Raw genomic sequence first — 22,474 nt, 5'->3', positions numbered from 1 at the left:
ACAAGACATAGAGCATGGATTGACACATATGAAACCTTCTGCTTCACGATTTTCTAAGTAATGAATTGAAAACATATACAGCAGGTTTAGAGTCATGATTGTAATAGGCAAAGACATCAAATTGGCATGATGAAGATCATCAGACATGTTACAAGCAATTAAACAAGCTTTCAATCTAAACTGCACATTTATGTACCGGTAATGTAGCACGGCCTCAAAGTAGTATGAATAATTACGACTTTAGATCAGAGATCATGAGATAACGTTGCATTAATCTTTGGAGCAAAATATCTGTTGCACATTTTGGGCAGTGCAAGAAATCTTGGTGAGACATAACATTAAAAACTGAATAACTATTACAAACCTAACTAAAGGCTTAAATACGCTGAAAGACCAAAAAAGCTTGTTGATAAAATGATACCATAAAACACCGGCGCCGAGTCCCGGGCGAGCGGGTGGGCCGAGCCTGGCCGCCCGCCGGACATTTCAGGAATTAAAAAAAAAATTAATGCGATTTTTAGTCCCAAAATTTCTGTAACCATCGGCCACCTTCTTATAATAGCCTACTTACCTTATTCGCAGGGTTTTGTCGCCATATGATCGGAATGGCCCGTTTCGGTGAGTCCGATCCCTATTTGGTGATTTTTTTAAAATTATTGGGTACTGTAACAAGTATGTATACGGGTAGTTGAATTAACAAGTGATTATGAGCATTCATTGAATATCCATACCTGGTTGTAATAGTGGGATGCAGGTTGTCATAACAAAGTTTATTAAATTACTATAGGTGCCAACTGTTTTTTACCATAAACAGAGATTATTTAAGATAAATAGAAGCCCTTCTATTGTCAGGAGTAATAAAAGCCTTCGTATCCCCTTCTCTAGATATCCCTGGAGGAGACATAGACTTAAATGTAAAACTAGGCTAGCCCAACAACCTAGCAAAATCGCCCTTTTGAAAAACGCACAAAATAACCATTATGACGTGACAGTATGTGCTCGCCCGCCCAGCTATTTTGTAAACTCGGCGCCTATGCCATAAAACGTATAAATTTATGCAAGCCATATCAATTTTGTGATTTGATCTGATTTTGCTGAAAGAAACATAGGCATGACACGCTTTTCCGGTGTAAAATAAGCTAAAGCTATTCCAAGGTGTTTCAAGCGTTAACCTACATTTAGCTTATATTATACCAGAAAATCACATCAAGTTTATGAATTACATGCCTGGTGAACAGTCTAATGTTAAACAACTCACAAAACCTATCTGATGTGTCATTTTATTAGGCTAGAAATTTCAAGAAATTTGACTCTTTATATCTCAATTTTTATATTTATATACAATTATACATGACACTTTATTCTATAGTTCTTTTAGAAACGATAAAAAATTTTCCATTATTTTACACTGTTTTAGTCTTTTTTAATTTGGAAAACCCGTGATGCTGTTAATAATGGGAAAGTTTCACAAAATAAATGTTTCATTCAAAATCATCAATATCGTAACCGATAAACAGTTTATATGCAAGTTATCCATAACAAATGTCCGAAATTTGGATGACCTTGATACCTTTATAATGGAATGTTTTAAATGATAAAATATTTGGTCTGGTGTCGTGCAGACGTTTCCGTATCATTAATTGAACATGAATACACAATTGCACATTTCAAACTTTTTGCGGAACATGAGTGTATTTTTTGCTCAGATTGATGAACTTTCCAATTACTTTGCTCATAATGTGCTTGCTTTTATAACACTGATCAAAGTGACTTAAAAAAATATGTGTAAATAATATCTATTGGAGTTGCTCAGTTACACGAGTATTATTTGTCAAATGTGTTTTGCTTTATTGTAATCAAACTTTAATAGTATGCTCAATTGCTCATTAAGTTATTCAATCATTCACATTTTATTGATTAAGTTATTCAAGGAGGCGGGGAGGTGTCATGCTAGGTAGTAGAGTTACCAAGTGGGGTGATAGAGGTTGCAAGACATTTTTTTGTAGCACAAAATTACTCCTATAAGAAAAAAATCCACTTTTGATTTCAGTAATCTTGAACTGATAAGCTCTTAAAGATCTTTATTGAAACAATTTTCGGCTGGTATTATACACTTTACACAATGTCTAAATATGCCTACCAATAGCAAAAGTACCAGTTATTATTATTTGGCAATTGCAACATTAAAGTTATATTATTATATATATGTAATTATTTTGTGTTAAACTAGTTACGTTGATAGTCCAATGAAACTATGCAACAGTGTGCCTAGGGTAGTTAAAAAGAAAAACTTTTGAAAATTATATGGGCTACCCTGCCAAAAGTTTTCATTTCCAGAAAAAATAACTTGTGCAAAATATTTATGTTTAAGGGTGCCCGAAGCCCCCTAAAACTTTGACAATTTTGTCACAAAAGCATAAACTTAAAACGGCTGTGTTTCAAAAACCATTGATGCAAGCATACAAGTATTTGCAAACTGTGCTCGTATATATGATGCCAACTAAAATCAATAAAAACTTAACTAAGATTTAATTTATTGCCCAAGATCACTGAAAAATAACATTTGCACCAGCATAATAATGTTATTTTTGTGATGGGTACTATTTAACATCATACAAACCGCATAATTTAGACATTGCTAAAATGTAAGATCTAGGGCTTCATGCAGTTTGCAGACGACCTGTTTAACCATAAAATTGTTGAAATCAATTTTGAACACCAATACTATAATGCACGATATGCATTATGCATCATGAAACATCATATCAAAACTAACTTGAACTCTTCATATGCTGTTTAGACATACTGATTACTGAGCCTTGCTTCAACGGAACATGGCAACAACAAGCCGAATTGGTCCAAATAGGTCGATGGTTTTATTAATGGAAAAATTGAGCAGAAAAGTAGGATTGACACCCATTGACATCAATGTCAGTTGGATTAAGCGAGTATACTGAACAAACCTTGCCTTATGAAGAAAGTTAACCAACAACTCACAAAACGGAAAGTCAAAGCAAAATCGTAAAAATAAAACATCCGCAACATACAAATCTCTTTGGTCAAGCTCATCTCACCACCTGCCATTTGCATCGAAAAACAGTAAAAATTAAGTAATATTGTTATGTTATTGTTAGGCTAATAATCCGCATGTGATTAATAAACACTCCTTATCGAATAGCTGGTTACAAGAAGATAATCATACAAACAATTAGCAGCCCAGCTCATGAATCAGTATATTATAGCTAAGAGTCTCCTAAGACAATTAAAATTCTTACTTCAACTAATGTTCTTGCAGTGCTTGAAGACACAGAATCATCTAAGATAAAAATATATGTAAATGCTTATGTTGAAACTAATTCAAAGTTTTCCAGACCACAATGCTGCTTTCTTTTCTGAAATGTAATAATGCTTTAGAAAAATCCGTATAGTTTATTATAACTATTTTGTATAGTTTATTATAATTCATTTCCTAAATTATAACTATTTTGATCAAAAATTTGTAAAACAATTTAAAATGCCTGAAAATATAACATGAACCATCAGTAGGCTACTCCAAAAATACACATGATGAGTAATTGATTAACCTATCAAGAGCATGGAATTTAATGAATTATGTAACAATAAATATTGATAATCCCGACTAACGTAGTATTGGAGAAGAGAGTCGACCATGCTCAAGATCTCGTAGTGGGACAAGATCAGGACATTCTGTCATGAAACAATTGACCGTAGCCAACTTGTCCCAGGGATATCTCACAGCAGGATACACCGCACCTCGAAACTACTTCATGCGAATTCAACATTATTCATTGAGCATATTTTGACTTTTACGGATGCTTTTGCTTACCAATATTTAATTCCTATCACAGTTTTTGACTAGGCACTTGTTGCAACGCAATAGTTATCCAACATGTAGCCTCCTTGACACACGAAACACTTTGAAGCAAAATATTTTAAAAGGCAAACAAGATACGTTTGGGCGATTTTGCAATGACTTTTGAAACTAACTTATGAACACTTTTGTAATGTCTTGTAATTTTTAGTAGAAAAAAAAATCTTCATGAAAACAATATTTTTTGAAAATGCTAAGTCGTTTGAGCTGCCTATTCTTATGGAAAAGACTCACATGGGTTAAACCTCAGAATAGCCCGTTTCGGAGAATACGATTCGGAGACAGCCTTTTTCGGAGAAAGCCATATTCGGAGATTTTTTTGGCGTTCCAACAAAGAAAAATAAATTGAACTGAAATTTAGTGAAAAATAAAAAGCGAAATTAAATTTATTTTTGAACTATTAAATTAAAATGTTTGCTCACATAAAATTGACATGTATCCTGCGTCGCCGTCTGTATTCAAACTTAAAATATATTCGAATCCTCAACTATTAGAAAATTCCAATCCCTAGTTATGCAAGTCAATACAAAAACGCCCGAGATGATTCAATCAATGCCAAACAACAAAACAAACAAAAAATAACAGTTTATGCGTCCATTTGGAAATTATGGCTGATACCACATAGGAAGTCCCACATGGACTGAGGTGGAACATTGCTATGCCCATCGAAGCAAACAACCAGTTTCTTGATGCGGTCGTCAGCATCTCTATACTTTTTCAACTTTTGTGGCAAACTATATCCGGCTATCATGCGGGCGTACTCCATGTCCCTTGATTTTTGGATCACTTTGAACTCGTCATTCGACTTCAAGAGTGTTGGGTGGTCCATGTTCAATTCGCATTTGAGACGTCGATGAGCTGCCTCTGCATAATTGTTGGTTCTGTCCTAAAGGGAATGAAAGATTACATTCAACCTGGTTACACTTTTTATGAGCAGGCTACGGTACGCTTTGTGTTGCATAAAATCGAAAGCGAGCGATCAATAGTCAATTAGTCATGCAAACCAATCGAGTTGGAAACAAAATCTTGTCCCATGCAGCAGAACTTTTACCAACGTCACTTACTTGGTCATGAATCACCCGGTTATGGACATTCCACATTGGAACCGGAAAGATGGCCGTTGAAAACACACTTTGGAAGTTTGGAGCAAAATGACCATAGCATTTACAAGGGCGCCGCGCCAGTCAGAAAGCAGATTTTTTACATTGAATTAACTTTGACGTGAAATCAATGGAAAGAAAAACGGTAGGCCGAATGAGTGATTCAACGTATTCAGACATTGAATCAATGTAAATACGAACTGTTAGGCTAATTGGGTTCTTTGAACAAATCGAATGGCTTTTGTAAAGTTACAAGCTATTATAAATGAAACGTATGCGAAATGAGGGTCCACGTCTTTTAGGCGCAGACAGTTAGGCGCCGGTCAGATAGGCGCGCACACTGTGGCGTCGGGATATTTAGGTGCGGAGCACTGTGGCGCCCGTTCATTTAGGTGCTATTCCTAGTAAAGTCTGCAGATAGTATCAGCTTGGCAGGTTGGGCAATGCTTTTCACACAAAATGTTATATTGAACAGAAAAATATGTTGTTTTGTTAATGCGGGTGTGGAGATGAGGTGCGAGACAACGCTTTACTACTCTTAATATTAGCATATCTCCACAGGACATTTGCTATGCATCCTGAACACAGGTTGCAGTAAGATGGAACTTTACTTAATCTGTTATCTTTCGCAATTACTTCCACTCGGGATGGATTGGTCGTGTGGCGAGTTCGTATGAGACAACGCTCTACTACATGAATACATTTCTAAAAGGGATATGAACCCTGGTCCCTGGCTACAAATTGCAAGCATAATGGTGCGACTTTGCTCGTTATTAAACCTAGTTGGGGTTTTGACGGAAAACTAAGTTACTCTTCACTCAAGCCTACCACCCGCTTGAATATAGGTTGCGGTCTATTTATTACTGATGTTTAGTGTAGTTATTATTTGACTCATTAAAAGTGAACTCAGTCATGTTCGAAAACTTGAATCATTTATTGATAAAGCTTTCGCCGACGCAAACCTGGACTAACAACAAACAAATGCCGAACACGCGCATTAAAATACAGTATATTTTTCTGCTCAATATAACATTTTGTGTGAAAAGCATTGCCCTACCTGCCAAGCTGATACAATCTGCAGACTTTACTAGGAATAGCACCTAAATGAACGGGCGCCACAGTGCTCCTCACCTAGATACCTAGACGCCACAGTGTGCACACCTATTTGACCGGCGCCTAACTGTCTGCGCCTAAAAGACTTGCTCCCCGAAACGAAGCTTGTCAAACAAGAGCTAACGAGACTGTTCAGCGCAGGGTGGGTAGGGGAATGCCCTTTTCAGGGCACGGCAGTGCTCGCACTGTCGAAAAGTACCGACGACCCACCGTACTGCAGCTGAACACCGAGGGCATCAATGTCAGCAAACTCAGCATCATCGAGCACCTGGCCACCAAGCATCAAGCCCTCATCATCCTCCTCCAGGAAACCCACTGCACTTCTGTGGATAAGTTGGTACTAACCAACTTCACACTCGCAGGCGCAACCTGCAGCAGGAAACATGGCCTCACCACGTTTGTCCGTGACCGGCTGAGCTGGTCCTTGGTTGATCAATCCCAAGCTCAATCGGAGATCGAGTGGCTTTGTGTAGATGTAGCAGGCTACAACATCATCAATGTCCACAAGCCCCCACCTTTGCGGATAACATCAACAGCCATCCCAGTGTTCCCCCCACCCTAGCCCCTACGCTGGCGACTTTAACTGCCACCACACTGACTGGGGCTACAACTCCATCAACAACGACGGAGAAAGTCTGGCCGCTTGAGCAACCAACAACAACCTCGCCCTTTTAAATGATCCTAAGGGCGAAGCAAGCTTCCTCTCCGGTCGTTGGAACACTGGCACAAACCCAGACCTGGCTTTCGCAAGTAATGACCCTGATGATCGCCAGCCGGACAGACGTGTGCTAGAGAAGTTCCCAAGGTCTCAACATCAACCCTCGCTTATCACGTCCCCCTTGCTCGCCACAGGGTCATTCCATTATATTTCAGGTCATGAAAAAACCAATACTCTTGAAAATGGTTCATACTTTGGCAGTAAGTTCACAATCATTAACTGAGCTAACCAAAATTTTTTTTTTGAAATTGACCAAGTGGTTTAGAAGTTGTGGGGTGGGGGTTTGAAATTCACCACCTGACAAGGGCATCGTGCCCCCTCAAAATTCAAATTTTGCTAATATCTCGTAATTTATAGCTAAAAAACAACCAAAATATGTAGAATACCATTTTTGAGGGCAAGAAATCTGAATTTCTAGTCAAAATTGGTGAAAAGATATCATTTATAGATGAAAACAACGTTTCAAAAAATTTTGGGGGGGATAACTTTGGGGGGTGCTTTGGCCATGTAGCCATGACCAAACTCAATTTTTTTTTCTGAAATGATTTACCTGTTCATGTTATGTCTTTATGATGAGTTATTTTAGTTGTTCCATGTGTTTTTTGAGATGGACTGCAGTTTAAAACTGATACTCAGTTTGGCAAAATTCCAATTTCTTTGAAGTTTTGGCATTTTTGAAACAGCAAATTGCAATGTCTGTCATCTGACAGTGATTTGTTTTAATCCATATGATCAAAAAAGTTAAAAGTATAATTAAATCCCATAGGTACAGCTTAGAAATTATTGAGTGAGCATCAAGTAATAAGAAATACACCAAATTGCACATCAGTCTAGTTAAAAAGTTTTTCAAGTTTGTTCAGTTGTTGCGAGATAAAAGTGTAACTTCTACCATTGGATGTAGAAGGTGGAGTTAGTTTCAAAAGTGCAGAAGTGGGTGGCATCCAGCATATATCGTCTTTTCCAAACCAAACTGTTTAACAACTCCTTTCCTGCTGAATAATAAAAACAGTTTTCTACTTCAATGAAAAGTTAGTTCAGAAATGATAAGGGTGCAGGACTGCAGGTGCTGGTTTGATAAAAAACGGCAGAAAAATCTTGATCAGACTAGCTGTGTGATATCAGCTGAATAATAAAACATTGGTAGTTTGACACATAAAACAATTCTTAAAGAAATGGACCATAATATGGCTGAACCCTGCAAATATTGTGACAAAGCATCAGTTATGTTTCAATTATTTTTATTTTTTTTGAAAGTATGGGTTGATATTTTCTAAGTTGAATATTTTGGTTTATGCAAAACTTACATCAATCAAATTTCGTGAAAATATTATTCTTCAATTGCTTTGTTTGAAAAAAAAAATTTTGGGATATTTTTCTCAACGCTCCGAAATATTCCCCCAAACTTAGAGTAACAAAAATAAATTAAGATAAACTTTAAACCTAAGTTACCATTTGAAATGTTCATCTTAGCATATTTTTAATTGCAATTTAAATAAATTCCTTGGATTTTAAATTGGTAAAATGCATGTTTTCAGTGCGAAAATCGTTCAAGGTAAAGAGTTATTGTCAAAAAATGAAGGTGCAAAATGAAAAAATGGCTGTGCTCAGCTTCCAAAATCCTACTAGCGGCCAAAAATTCAAAGTGCTCTATCTCGGCCCCGAATGAAGATTGAAGATACTTCAAAAATTTTTTTTGCTACTTTTATCGTTTTTTAGTATGTATATACAAAATAAGCAAAATCTGTGACTAGTGGTTACAAAATTTGATGATTATAAATGGAATGCCCCACTGTACAATGTTAAAAAAGCATTTAAAATTTGCAAAATTTTAGAAAGAATTTTGACTACCAGTCCAGGCAAGGAACAATATGGAACAACAAAATTGGAGTGTGTTTATCAAAATATAAGTCCAACTTAACATCCCCCCCAAGAAAAATGTTTTTTTTTTTGGCTACATGGGCAAATTTCTCCCCAAAATATATACCTCAAAAAAATATTTTTAATCAAATTACTCCAAAACTACATGTTTTTTTTTTATATTCTGTTTGCAAATTTGGATTCCTCATCCCCCAAAATGGTATTCTACATATTTTCATCAACTTCCTAGCTTCAGTATAACAGATATTGGGGCATTTTTACTTTTTGGAGCTGAAATACTGCCACCGTGCGGTTAAAATTGAAAATGGTGTAACTTTAAAACCCCTCGACCAATTTCCAAAAAAATTTTTTTTGTTGAGCTCAGTGGGTTGCCATCTCTCACATATGTCAAAATCAACCAAATCGGAGAGTGTGGGTGGCATTTCCTCTAATTTTGACCTGAAATATAATGGAATGACCGTGCACCTATTCCGAGCAAGTCTGTCAAGCGATGGAACTTCAGAAAGGACGAGTGGGAATACTACAGCTTCCTCACAAACGAAGCTACGCAGTACCTCCCATCGCCACACACCACCAAAGTGGACAAAGCCTACCAGGACTTCTGTGATGCAATCATATCTGCGGCAAAAGACTCCATCCTGAGAGGTCGACTGAAAAGCTACATACCTTGCTGGGATGTGGAGTGCGACAGGCTCTACCGCAACTTCCTCCGTTCCCCCCAGGGCACCTCCAACTCAGCAACAGCCCTGCTGGCAAGATTGGATTCAAAGAGGAAGGAGCGCTGGACAGAAGCCATCGACTCAATCGACTTCACGCACTCCAGCCGCACAGCATGAAGTACACTCAACAACCTCACTGGCAGATCACGTGCCCCTTGTCGCCAATGCCCCATATCAGCAAATGCCATCGCCTCACAACTTGTGAAAAATGGAGTGCACAGAACGAGAGACCGTGAATCAGACAAGTCTACCATCAAAGTAATGACAGACCTCTGGAACGGACCTCTGGAAGGTCGAGGGCAACACCTGTCGAGGGCAACATCTCTGGTGAGTTTACACCAGAGGAATTTTCCTCCGCCCCCTAAAACCAGGCAAATCCCCAGGCCTTGACCACCTATGCCCGAAACCAATATTCCAAGCTGCCCCCACTATGAGGTCCTGGTTAAAAGACTTCCTTTCCTGCTGCTTGCGTCACCTGCGCATCCCAAGAATCTGGAGAAGAGCCCTAGTGGTTGCAGTCCCAAGGCCGAAGAAGCCCCCAGGGGATCCGAAGAGCTACCGTTCCATCTCTCTGCTCTGTATCCCCTTCAAGATACTCAAGAGACATATCTATGCCCGTGTCGAACCGATAATAGATCCTCAGCTCCCTCGGGAACAAGCCGGCTTTCGCCACGGAAGATCAACCGTAGACCAGGTCACTCTGATGACCCAAGACACTGAGGATAGCTTCTCGGCAAAAAAGGCTGGTGCCGTGTTTGTCGATCTCACGGCTGCCTACGGCTCTGTATGGCACAGCGGCCTTACCTGCAAACTACTCCGTCTCCTTCCTGATAAGCACATGGTCCATATGCACCTGACACCATCCCCAGGAAGTATACTTACGCAGACGACCTGGTTCTCCTACATCCAACCGGAGATTGGCAGTCAATGGAGAGGAACCTAAGCCAGGACATGTCAACTATATTAACATATCTCCAGAAATGAAAGCTACAGCTCAGCAAGGCAAAGACAGTGTCGGCAGCCTTCCATCTTAACAACAAGGAAGCAAAACGTGAGATCAACATTACCACCGATGATGAACGCCTGCCCTACTGCGCCGAACCCACCTACCTCGGCATAACCCTAGACAGGTCACTCACGTACCGACGACACCTGGAGTCACTGCGCAAAAAACTATCGGCGTGCGTTGCACTTTTGAGGCGGCTGGCGGGTTCCGGCTGGGGAGCTGACACGAAAACCCTTCGCACAGCTACCTACCGGAGTCGGTCGCTTTTGTTCAGACATGTGCAGATGGGGCCTGGCTCCCTCACCGGGATGCAAGTGTGGTGCCACAGACCAGACAGTAGACCATGTCATCCATGACTGCCCAATCCATGAACCACCACATGGAACGCTTGGACTGAAGGCCCTGGATGGCGAGACTGTCGAGTGGCTGATGACCTCATGCACAAACATATAGTCTGGAAGAAAGCTCATACGACGAAGAAGAAGTTACAAGCTATACCTAGTCAGCAAAAGTTTCCCATTGTACACAATTTCAACGTTTGGCGATGTTGAAACGATGTAAAAATAACAATTTTTGTTAGCCGGGAGCTAGGCTACCGTACCGAAGTTGAACTTGACCAATTGGGCGGTTGTAAACATATTTCCTTTCGAAAGTTTTGTTGACATCAAAAATTCTTTGACTATTTTGAGTTACAGCATCTTTTGTGAAAAAGGTTGTTTTGATGTAATTGTAATACAAATGTTTTGAACAGTCTGTTCAAAATTCTAACTTACAGGCTGAAGGCACTCAAAAGTAAACACTGGATGAGATATATTTGAAATGTCATATAAAATCAACAAATAGCTTATTTAAAAAATGAATGACATGACGAATGACATAAACATGATGCAAAGAAGGTGGATGAAACAATATCGATTTTATAGCGTGATTTTACAATTCTCCGAAAAAGCCTGTCTCCGAATAGGGGTTTCTCCGAATCGGATTCTCCGAAACGGATACTCCCAATAGTAGCAGACCGATTAAACCCTGCGGATGATGTTTACATTTTTTACATTGAATTATTGTACAGAACATTATCAAGCATTTTCCAGTTTGGAAGCAAAAAAAAACACAGTGAAATTATTTGATACGATAATTGATATAACAGATGTCCGAGGTTCGAGTCAAGCAAACAACGGACAATGGATATGCTATGATAAGGAAGCGCTAATCGAATTAGAAGGTCAACAAAACGTCAAGAAACTGTAGAATCTAGACTAGGGTGGTCCAAAAAAATTTTTTTTGTAAATGTTAATGTCTCACCCTGAAATATTGTTACCATTGATGAGAAAATGACATATTTGAATTTTCATATAAATGGGTTGATATTTAGAGGTTACTATCGGGGTTCAAAGTTTTATCGTTTGCCCCTATTTTAAGGTTTCGAGAGGATATGATATGGTACAGTAAAAAATACGGTACAATGCCATGGTATATTGCAAGAAAAATACAGTTTAATACTTACTCTATAATCTGTTTATAAACTCATGTGTCTGTATTACGAATTATACCAATTGGTCTACATATACAGTACAAAAATGTGCGACTTTGTATACTTGTGTTTAAAATTCAGACACTAAATTTGACATTCAACAACGACTTAAGAAGACAGTAAATAGACTTCATGTACAAATGTATTATACATGATGTAAACTAATATACATAGTACGTACATAGTTATTACTCTCCAAACCCTTGACAAGTTTTACCTTAAAAGGAGGATCATCAAAAGGTCCTAATTAGAAGCTATCCTCCTTTCAAGATGAAACAGGCTGTCAAGGGTTTAGAGCAGTGGTTTCCGCGGACCCCAAGGGGTCCGCAAAGCAATTTCAGGGGGTCTGTGAAAGTTTCCTAGTTTGCAGCATGATTGATAAATTACAAAATTTAAAAATTGGCTGGTTGTGCTTTATTTGTGTATTACCGTGATTTTCAAACTGTAGCCTACTTCCCAGCGAGCTGGTGCGATGTCTTTTGATCAATGCTTAACTTAGAATTGCAAACGTTAGTCAGCAGTCTATCACTGCTCACAGTTTTGCACTGTAATATGTTGTATTCCGTGATCAACGCCACTCTGCGCTCGGCAATGTCATTTACAACCTTCATTTCACTCACAATTTGCTCTCGCTCTTTGATACGCGTCATTGGTTTCCCAGTTATCTGGGTCTATCTCCAAAAATGATGAAGACAAATTCAGGGCCTTAAAAATGGGTCCACGTCTTTTAGGCGCTGGTCTAATAGGCGCGCACACTGTGGCGTTTGGATACTTAGGTGCGGAGCACTGTGGCGCCCGGTCATTTAAGTGCTATTCCTAGTGAAGTCTGTAGATTGTATCAGCTTGGCAGAGAGGGGCGTAGGGCAATGCTTTTCACACAAAATATTATATTGAACAGGAAAATATATTGTTTTGTTAATGCGTGTGCGTTGTTGGTCATGGCTTCAGTGAGTGAAGCTGCTTAAACCGGCAATGCTTTTTCACACAAAATGTTATATTATTAATTTTAACCAAAAAGTTTACGTAATTTAGCCTACAGTCTTTTTGATCGAGAAATTCCAAAGTAAGGGGTTGTCTAGTCAGTTTTGACTGCCAATTCCAATGAGTGAAAGAAAAAAAATCCACTGTGTCCCCATCTTGAATTCCTCATCTGATAACTGCACCGCCAATTTTTTTTTTTAATTAGCCAAAAAAGGACAGGCAAAGACTATGATCTGCCATCATTTACTTTTTTTTCCCTGGAAATAGGCTACCTTTTAACCTTGGACGTAGGGATACTTCCTTGGTTATCATGGCAATAATCCCAAGGCGTGTGTATACGTCCGTGGTCGCGAAAGAGTTAACTAAAAATGAACTCAATAATGTTCGGAAACTTGAATAATTTATTGATAAAGCTTTCACCAACGCAAACCTGGACTAACAACAAATAAAACAATAATAAATCAATAAAACAACAATATGATATATTTTTCTGTTCAATATAACATTTTGTGTGAAAAGCATTGCCGGTTTAAGCAGCTTCACTCACGGAAGCCATGATATAATTTTCTGGCAAGCTGCCAAGCTGATACAATCTACAGACTTTACTAGGAATAGCACTTTAAATGACCGGGCGCCACAGTGCTCCGCACCTAAATATCCAAACGCCACAGTGTGCGCGCCTATTAGACCAGCGCCTAACTGTCAGCGCCTAAAAGACTTGCTCCCTTAAAAATCGGTTTGTATTTGATGTTACAAAATCTTCCGAACTTTTGTCTGCAATTTCTTTGTGGCCAACTACAGATTTTTTTACTCGGCTCTACTCCTTCGTCACACGTCTTTATTGCAGTCACCATCTTCCATTTAGTGTGATGATACACGAATTATCAAAGAATGCCAACGCGATAAGCTCCTCTCCCAGATACCACAAATGACGCAACATCTTGTTCACTGCGGTCTTTGCCATTGCCATCTTTGAATTAATAATATCCTTGTACCGGTACTGATCGAATTGTTGAGAAATGCGAGATCCTGAGATGGTGCAAGAATTGATGATGGGGCGACAAACCAAGCATTCACGTACACTCTCACAACAAACACACATATATTGCGCAAAGCGACATCCTCTCTTTTAGTCAACGTGTACTGTTTTCTGTACATCCAAACTTTGAGTGCATAGATGGCTTTTGCCATCAACCTGACACGATGAAGAGCACCAGGAGCCATGATTTTGATGCCACGAAGAGGAACTCTACTCAAGAATATTATGGTCAACTGAAGGAGCTCTCTGTAGTGGTCACAATGTTGCTGTATTAACAATTTTCATTAGCGAAGGTTATTATGGCATCTGCTACCTCTGTCACATGCTTAAAGCCTCATTGTCAGTTCACGAACATTGTATATCATATCATCTTTAGCAATGAATGACCAATTGACCATTTCATTTAAAAATGCTTGAAGAGTAGAATGTCCGGACCAGTCGACCGACCCATCGCACATGAAAATATTACCTCGAGAACTATCTTGTGAATATGATGACGGCAGGCCAAATACAACAAGTCTTTGGTTTTCAAATGAAATGGTCATTCATTGATTTTGTTACATCAAATACAAACCGATTTTTTAAGGCTCTGAATTTGTCTTCATCATTTTTGGAGATAGACCCAGATAACTGGGAGACCAATGACACGTATCAAAGAGCGAGAGCAAATTGTGAGTGAAATGAAGGTTGTAATTGACATTGCTGAGCGCAGAGTGACGTTGATCACGGAATACAACACAATACACACATGTGACGAAGAACAACAACAGTATCTTTTGCGTGTCGTCGCCGATCGCTGATATCCAGACTGTAGTAGAAAGACTCTCGCGCAATAATTCCTGTATGTATAATATACATTGTATGTATATTAGTTTACATCATGTATATTTGTACGGGTAATTTATTTACTGTCTTCTAAATTTGTTATTGAATGTCAAATTTAGTACCATACCTCTGAATTTTAAACACAAGTATAAGTCCCCTAGATCGTGATGAATGGAGACTGAGGAATGAGGATGTGCCTTGCTAGACCCCGTTCTACACTGATTCTAGGAAATGAGATGTAAAACAGGAAGAAGAAGTAGCTATACAACATCACAGCGGTGGGAAAGCGCAGAGGGTAATGCTCTCGCTTTCCAATTATGCAATCCCGGTTTGACTCCCGGCTTATGCTGGTTGTTGACAAACACCGCCCACCTCTACCAATGGTGTAATATATTGGGTGGGCGTAGTTGCTGAAGTAAAGGCGGCCGAGACAAAGGAACTGGCCACCCTACTCTCGTTAGTGCCAAAGGCTTAGTATAATGAGAACTTTATCTTCTTATCCCCCGATGCTTGGATTCAAGTATGGGACTCACCTTTACTAGACGTTGCATGAAATATCTGCACAAGGAAAGGAAAAAATAGAATTTGCGCCAAATAGTCTCGGGGTGAGATGTCTCTACAAAAAGTTGTCTCGGGACAGATCGGCTGTGATAGAATGTTGTGTACCCTAGTGGAACAGTTCACAATAAACCATAACGTTACAAACCCATACGAGAAGGTGTGATCCGATTGAGCTGTCGATGTGGCTCCAACGCACCAGTGTTGTCAATGTTATCAAATCCATTTCCTTTACTAGAAACTTTCTTCTTAGCAAATGAACTCAGACGGCTGTTTTTCCACCAAGACTTTTTTCGATCGACGCCTTTTTTTTGGCTACTTTCCTGTACAAATCAAAATAACAAGGCAATAACAGTCGACATTTAAAACGTTGTTTGTTTACGCTTAACTATTTTCGTCAATGTTGTTTCGTCACTTTGATCATGAAAGAAGACGAAAAAAAAACAGGAAGAAGATTTTTAGATGCACTGTTGAAAAATAGGCAATTGACATGAGTTCAAAGAATTGATTCACATTTCGTCATCAGCAGTTCGATTAAAATTTAATTCAAATGCATAACATTTATGTTACATCAACAATCCAGAAATTTTTGTAAGTGTAACAAACACGCACCAAGTGATACATCTCGTCCAATCACACGTTTTCATCATGATAATAATGCATCACTTCTACAGGATTTTGAAAACTTTCCTAAAAATCTTACATTATCACGGATTACACGCAATTTTGTGGGTGTTCAAAAACGCGAATAATCAAGCTTCAAGGAATTAGCTCTGTTGTTAGTGAATCATGAAGAGTGAAAATATAAAACCAGAGTAAAGGAAATGAACGTTGGTGCGTCTTTGATGACTAAACAAAACAATCCGAAAATATTAGGTTCAATGACTTCACTGATCGCAAGGCATCATCCATTCATTTCACACTTCAAACATTTGAGATTTGGGTTATTTCAAAAACTGTAAATTAAACCACAAACCGTAGATTCTGGCCACTGCTTTTCTGGCAGCATGGATTGGCGCTCATCTGAGTTTCGAGAAGTTGACTTAAGCGGTTTCAATCGTTGTTCAAATATAAATGTAGAGTCAGCAGCTACAAACATGGACACATATTCAAGCTTTTAATTTCAAGTAAATGTTTGAATAAAGTTTTCAATTAAGCGTTTACTTTCAATAATAACAATTCCAACGTCATGACAGTAGTTTTACAAAGGTTTACATACAATAACTCATTTCAACTAAGGATGTTAGCAAGTCACTTCCACCCTCATCTTTTCTTGTTCTCAATTCTGCATCTAGAGAAAAAAAATATGCATATTACCGCAACACAATGTGAACAGCATGACCTGCACACAAATCATGTTTCCTTTAGTAAGCTATCGTGTTTTTAGCAGTAGGTATTTTTAAGGTGATTTATCGAATTTAATTAAGGATATGTTCAAAAATGTAGTGAAAAACTAAACTTCTGATAAATGATCTTTAAAAGAAAAAAATAGTTTATATGTTTGAGCAAAACCACACTACCAAAAGATTCAAAAAGTTGAGTCAACCAAAAAATAATGATAAGTTTCTGATCTGAGGAAACTAATGTAATAGGCGACTAACTTGACAGCATTTTTGTTACAGCTGGGCTAACCTCTTATTTTTAAAGAATAATCCCACAAAACTTAAAAGGAGAAACAAGTTATATTCAATGACCGAAATTGGTCAAACCTATGAAACAGCGGTGTAGCCTTCTGCACCAATACTGCCAGTTTAATGGTAACTACAGCATCGGATTAGCAAACGAGGAGAAAATATTAAAATGTAGAAAGTCATGAAGTTTATGTGCTGTTTTGAACCTTTTTTTTTTTCGATTTGAATGCAAAATTTCGCCTTTATTGGTTTTGTCTCAAACTCAGTTTCTGGAAAATTTTGTTCGATTTGTCAATATTCTAGTCAGAACTGATTATTCTGCTAAGTGGAATGTTACTTTTGCAAATATATCAAAATTAGGTTTGATCAATTTTAATTTGAACTGTGTTTAAAATAGGTAAACAACAATATTCTGTTTTTGTATGAATAGTGTTTCTATACCGGTATCATATTTCTTAATGCTTTTCCGTTGTATAAATAACCAATTTGCATGATCTTGGTATTTTAAAAATGATGGTTTCCCAGCCAAAAAATTAGTCCTTTTGTACATCCATACAACGTTGAAGGACGTTGAATCAAGGAAAAAAAATATCTTCTTATCTGCTGACTTGGCTGTGCTTCATTTTTGAGTTCGGCATTACAGATTTATGAGCAAGTAGTAGTAGTAGTAGTCCAGTTTTAATCCGGTGATGTCCCCGTTACCGAGGGTGGCCGGATTCACCTACAAGTGCCGCAATCGTCTTCACACCCTGCCTCCACATCGATCTGTCTAGCGCGTCCTCTCTTGTCAAGCCCACCTTGCTGCTTTCTTCCTCAACTTGCTTTTTCCATGTTTTCTTTGGTCTTCCTTGTTTTCTACGACCCTCCACTCGCAACTCCAGCGCTCTTCGCAAAACATCATCTTCATCCCTTCTCAAAACATGCCCATACCACCTCACTCCATTCGCTTTTGCCAACTTATCAACACTCTCATTCAACCCAAGCAAGCTCATAAGTTCTTCGGTATTTCTTTTGTCCATCAGCTTTACACCACACATTGCTCTCACCATCGCTCTCTCAGTTCTTCTTAAAATCGCCAATTCGTTTTCCCGTAAGCACCATGTCTCACTTCCGTACAGCATTGCAGATCTCACACAACTAGTATAAATTCTTCCTCTCATTTTCAACGGAAATCTTCTACCACATAACAACTCTCGACACTCTCTGAATTTCACCCAACCAAACCTTACTCTTGCAGTCACTGCCGCTTCACAACCACCACTGGCATTCAATCTATCTCCTAGATAGCAAAAGGCATTTACTGATTCAACTTCATCATTCAGCTTTTCAACAGGACCAATTATTCCTTCCTCAATCTTCTTGCATCTTTCACATTCAAAACAATCCCCAGATCTGCATGTCACTCTCTTTATCTTTGCACATCTTCCATGCACCCATTTCTTGCATTTCGTACATGTAACAGAATTTGCCATCACTCTTCTTCCGCAGACGCTACATGGGTCAATTTTGCTCATTGTGATTTCCCCTTCCGTTCCGCTTATAACGACCTTTGTCTTTTTGATGTTCACACGCATACCTTTACATTCAAACGACTCCTTCCACTTCTCAAATTTCCCTCTCAGATCTTCCATTGTGTCACTCAACAAAACCAAATCATCGGCGTACAGTATCTCCATTAATGAATCTTCTCTTACACATTCGGTAATCACATCAATCACAATGGCAAAGATTAGAGGAGAGAGGACAGAACCCTGGTGTACACCGACCTTCACCGAAAACTTGTCTGAGAGGGCAGATCCAACGCGAACTCTCGTCCTTGCACCGTCGTAAAGACCCATTACGGCTTGCACGAGAGCTTCTGGCATTACTTTTTTTCTCATTGCCCATTCCAGCACTCTTCTTGGAACTCTATCAAAGGCCTTTTCGATGTCCACGAAACACATGTACAAGTTCTTACCCTTGTCCCGATATTCCTCTTGCAACCTTCTCAAAATAAAAATAGCATCTGCCGTTCTCTTCCCAGGCATAAATGCACACTGCATCTCGTCCAGCTTCACCACAGATCTTATTCTATTCACCAACACCTTTTCCACTACCTTCATTGCATGCTCCAACAGTTTTATTCCCCTATATGACCCACAATCCATTACATCACCCTTTCCCTTGAAGATGGGTATCACCAAACTCATCTTCCATTCATTTGGCATTCCTTTTCCATCTAACTCACGTTGACTGATTTCCTGCATTATTTTCAATCCTGTCTCTCCACTTGCGCTTATCATTTCCACAGTGACTTCAGATAGTCCAGGAGCCTTCCCCGATTTCATTTTCTTCATTGCTTGCGTCACCTCCTCTCGAGTAACTCTCTTTAATGGACCTGCTACCACGTCGGCTTCCACATTTTGATCCCAATCGTTTTCCTCGTTCATTATCATCTCCATATGTTCTTTCCAAACTCTTCCACGATCTTTCTCACTGAAACCAAGTTTTCCATCCCTTCCTTTAATACATCGTCCACCATCTACATCTTTCCCATTCCACTTCATAACCTTCATAAACTTATATACTTCGTTAGGATTGTTTTTTAATTTGGTCAATTCCTGCTCAGCTTCTTTCTTCATAGCTTTTGCAACTATTCTCTTTGCCCGATTTTTCAATTGCTTGTACTTGAGCTTAGTTTTTTCTGATCTATTTCTGCACCAAGCCTTGTATGCGACTTTTTTCTCCCCAATTACTTCCCTCACATCTTCATTCCACCACCACGTATCTCCTCGATTGTTACCATCACCTAAATTCGTGCTAGATGCTTTTTTTTCGGTCATTTATCGGTCGTTGACCAATTTTTTAGCAAAACGACCGAAAAAACTTTGTTAATTTGGTCAAAATGTCCGAAAAAATGTAGTCATAGTCAGTGTCTGCGACTGGGTGTTGCAAGGTTGAGTTTTGTTGATGAAAGTTGAAGAAACGTTTGCCTGTTCTAACTTTTCTCAGATAAAACACGACAACGTTTCTCAGCGAAACTTAATAATGTGGCTAGTCAGGAAGTGCAAATTTTGGTTTGTATCAGCTACTTGAAAGGAAATATTTTCATTAGAAAAAATGACCGAAATAAATAAAAAATGACCGAATTATTTCAAGTCATTTCGGACAAATGACAGAAAAGCCTCAGCGAAAAAAAAAAACAGGCTAGATCAAATATAGCGGTAGTAAACCTTTGACAAACAATCCGAATTTACGTGACAACTTCGTTTGTCAGATAAATGATCAGACATTTTTTAGTGCTAAACCGTCAAATTCTTCTGTTAATTTTAAGTTTACCCAACATTTGCTACGGTGCATTTTTCGCCTTGACGAGTTTATGTTAAAATATTTTTTCCACACTTGCAAATATTTTTTTGATAAATTTCCGCATTCGTTTGACAATTTTATTAATTTCTGTCAGAAACGAGTTTTTTTAGAAAAATGTTGAAAAAATTCCGGCGAGTTATTTGACAGTTGTGAAATAATTTGCACTTATGGTGTTATTATTTGGGAATTTGTATTTATTTTCATACTCTACTTGAAATTGCTAGTTGAATATGCAATTAAGCTAAGTAACAATTATTCCAGTATGACTATTTTGTTCATTGTGACACGAAAAGTTCTATTGTTTTAATGGTCGTGCTTTGTGAAACGTAATTGACAACTACAATAAACAACTGAACAATGCATGCAAAAACAAAATTATGAAAAAGGCTTGTCATCAAGAATGAGTACTTTTATTTATTTCTGTTGAATAATTTTCTTAGTTCAGTCAAGATTTGGTTAATAGCTTATTGAATGACTGCCTTTTCGACTAGACAACTTAAAGTCGTCCTTTGCTGAACAAAATCATCAACTAGTGAAGACTCAGTTTATGCTTTGAGTTTGACAAGACTTAAAAAAGCGATGAGAAAAACTTCAAGCGCCTGCCCTATTATTCCAGTAGTTAAAATAAAATTTTTGTTTTCTACACAAATTCATAAAATCATCAGTGCCTGAATCTTATGTAAATACAAATTTTAACGTAATGGAAAAACTTGTCCAACTCTTTAGGTAGTAGAGCACTATTCGGTGATTTTTTTGAATTTTTTTTTTAAATTATTGAGTACCGTAGCCTAATTATCATTGCCGCTTTTACATCGTTTTAACGTCGCTAAACGTTATTAAAATAAGACCCTAACCCCTAATCCGTAATCCTAACCCCGAACCCTAACCACTAACCCCTAACCCTTAAGCCTTAACCCTATAACGGCAATGATAATTAGGCTACGGTACACAATAATAATTTAAAAAAATCACCGAATAAGGCTCTCACCGAAACGGGCCATTCCGTGAGATTCGAGTACTGAGACAAATCTGAGAAGTGGAAGGAGTTGCTTCAATGTTAAGGTAAGCATGTCAATATCAAAAAGACAAAGATCGTAATAATGAAATGGAAGGGGAAATCACAATGGGCAAAATTGACCCATGTGGCGTATGTGGAAGAAGAATGATGGAAAATTCTGTTAAGTGTACGAAATGCAGGAAGTGGGTGCATGGAAGATGTGCAAAAATGAAGAGAGTGGCATGTAGACCCGGAGATGGTTTTGAATGTGAAAGATGCAAGAAGATTGAAGAAGGAATGGTTGGTCCTGTTGGAAAGCTGAATGACGAAGTTGAATCAGTGAATGCCTTTTGCTATCTAGGAGATAGATTGAATGCCAGTGGTGGTTGAGAAGCGGCAGTGACTGCAAGAGTAAGGTTTGGTTGGGTGAAATTCAGAGAGTGTCGAGAGTCGTTATGTGGTAGAAGATTTCCGTTGAAAATGAGAGGAAGAATTTATACTAGTTATGTGAGATCTGCAATGCTGTACGGAAGTGAGACACGTTGCTTACGGGAAAACGAGTTGGCGATTTTAAGACAAACTGAGAGAGCAATGTGTAGTGTGTGAAGCTGATGGACAAAAGAAACATTGAAGAACTTATGAACTTGCTTGGGTTGAATGAAAATGTTGAAAAGTTGGCAAAATCGAATGGAGTAAGGTGGTAAGGACATTTTTTGAGAAGGGATGAAGATGATGTTTCGAGAAAAGTGCAGGAGTTGCAAGAATGCAATTGGGAGGTCATAGAAAACAAGGAAGACCCAAGAAAACGTGGAAAAGGCAAGTTGAAGAGGAAAGCAGCAAGGTGGGCTTGACAAGAGAGGACGGCGGACGTGTTGATTAAAACTGGACTGGACTACTACTATTACTGCACCACAAAATGTAGTATCACTAGTTATCATTTAAGGCCAATATACTTTACACATAGCCATGTGTCAACTAGAAATGGTTGTAACTAATCTAAAGTAATTTCTAGGTCATAAAACATGTTCCCTAATACCACGTTCAACACAACTGCCACAACCATACAAATTGTGTCTACTCGCATAATCTTAGATATTGAGTTATAAATAAAAAATCAGCAAGTTTTTACAATGGGTGA

At 38.4% G+C, this 22,474-nt stretch overlaps 1 protein-coding gene across 6 annotated transcripts in view; it reads right to left on the bottom strand.

The window, feature by feature from the left end:
* The window catches only part of LOC145774397 (GTPase-activating protein and VPS9 domain-containing protein 1-like), a 190,059-nt gene that overhangs the window by 46,480 nt on the left and 121,105 nt on the right, over window positions 1-22,474 (bottom strand). For 4 of the 6 annotated variants that reach the window (XM_082585640.1, XM_082585641.1, XM_082585642.1 and 1 more), the window contains 4 exons: window positions 16,580-16,651; window positions 16,337-16,449; window positions 15,509-15,683; window positions 3,276-3,316 (listed from right to left, as the gene is read on the bottom strand). In XM_082585640.1, coding sequence (XP_082441766.1) covers window positions 3,276-3,316; window positions 15,509-15,683; window positions 16,337-16,449; window positions 16,580-16,651 — 401 coding nt within the window. The remainder of the gene's footprint in view (window positions 1-3,275; window positions 3,317-15,508; window positions 15,684-16,336; window positions 16,450-16,579; window positions 16,652-22,474) is intronic. The other 2 variants (XM_082585643.1, XM_082585644.1) reach the window with 2 other exon arrangements.

This window comes from Aplidium turbinatum, chromosome 7 (genome assembly GCF_918807975.1).
Source record: "Aplidium turbinatum chromosome 7, kaAplTurb1.1, whole genome shotgun sequence".
Lineage (NCBI taxonomy): Eukaryota > Metazoa > Chordata > Ascidiacea > Aplousobranchia > Polyclinidae > Aplidium > Aplidium turbinatum.
The sequence above is the reverse complement of the archived record's forward strand: the minus strand, read 5'-3'. Positions and strand labels throughout refer to the sequence as shown.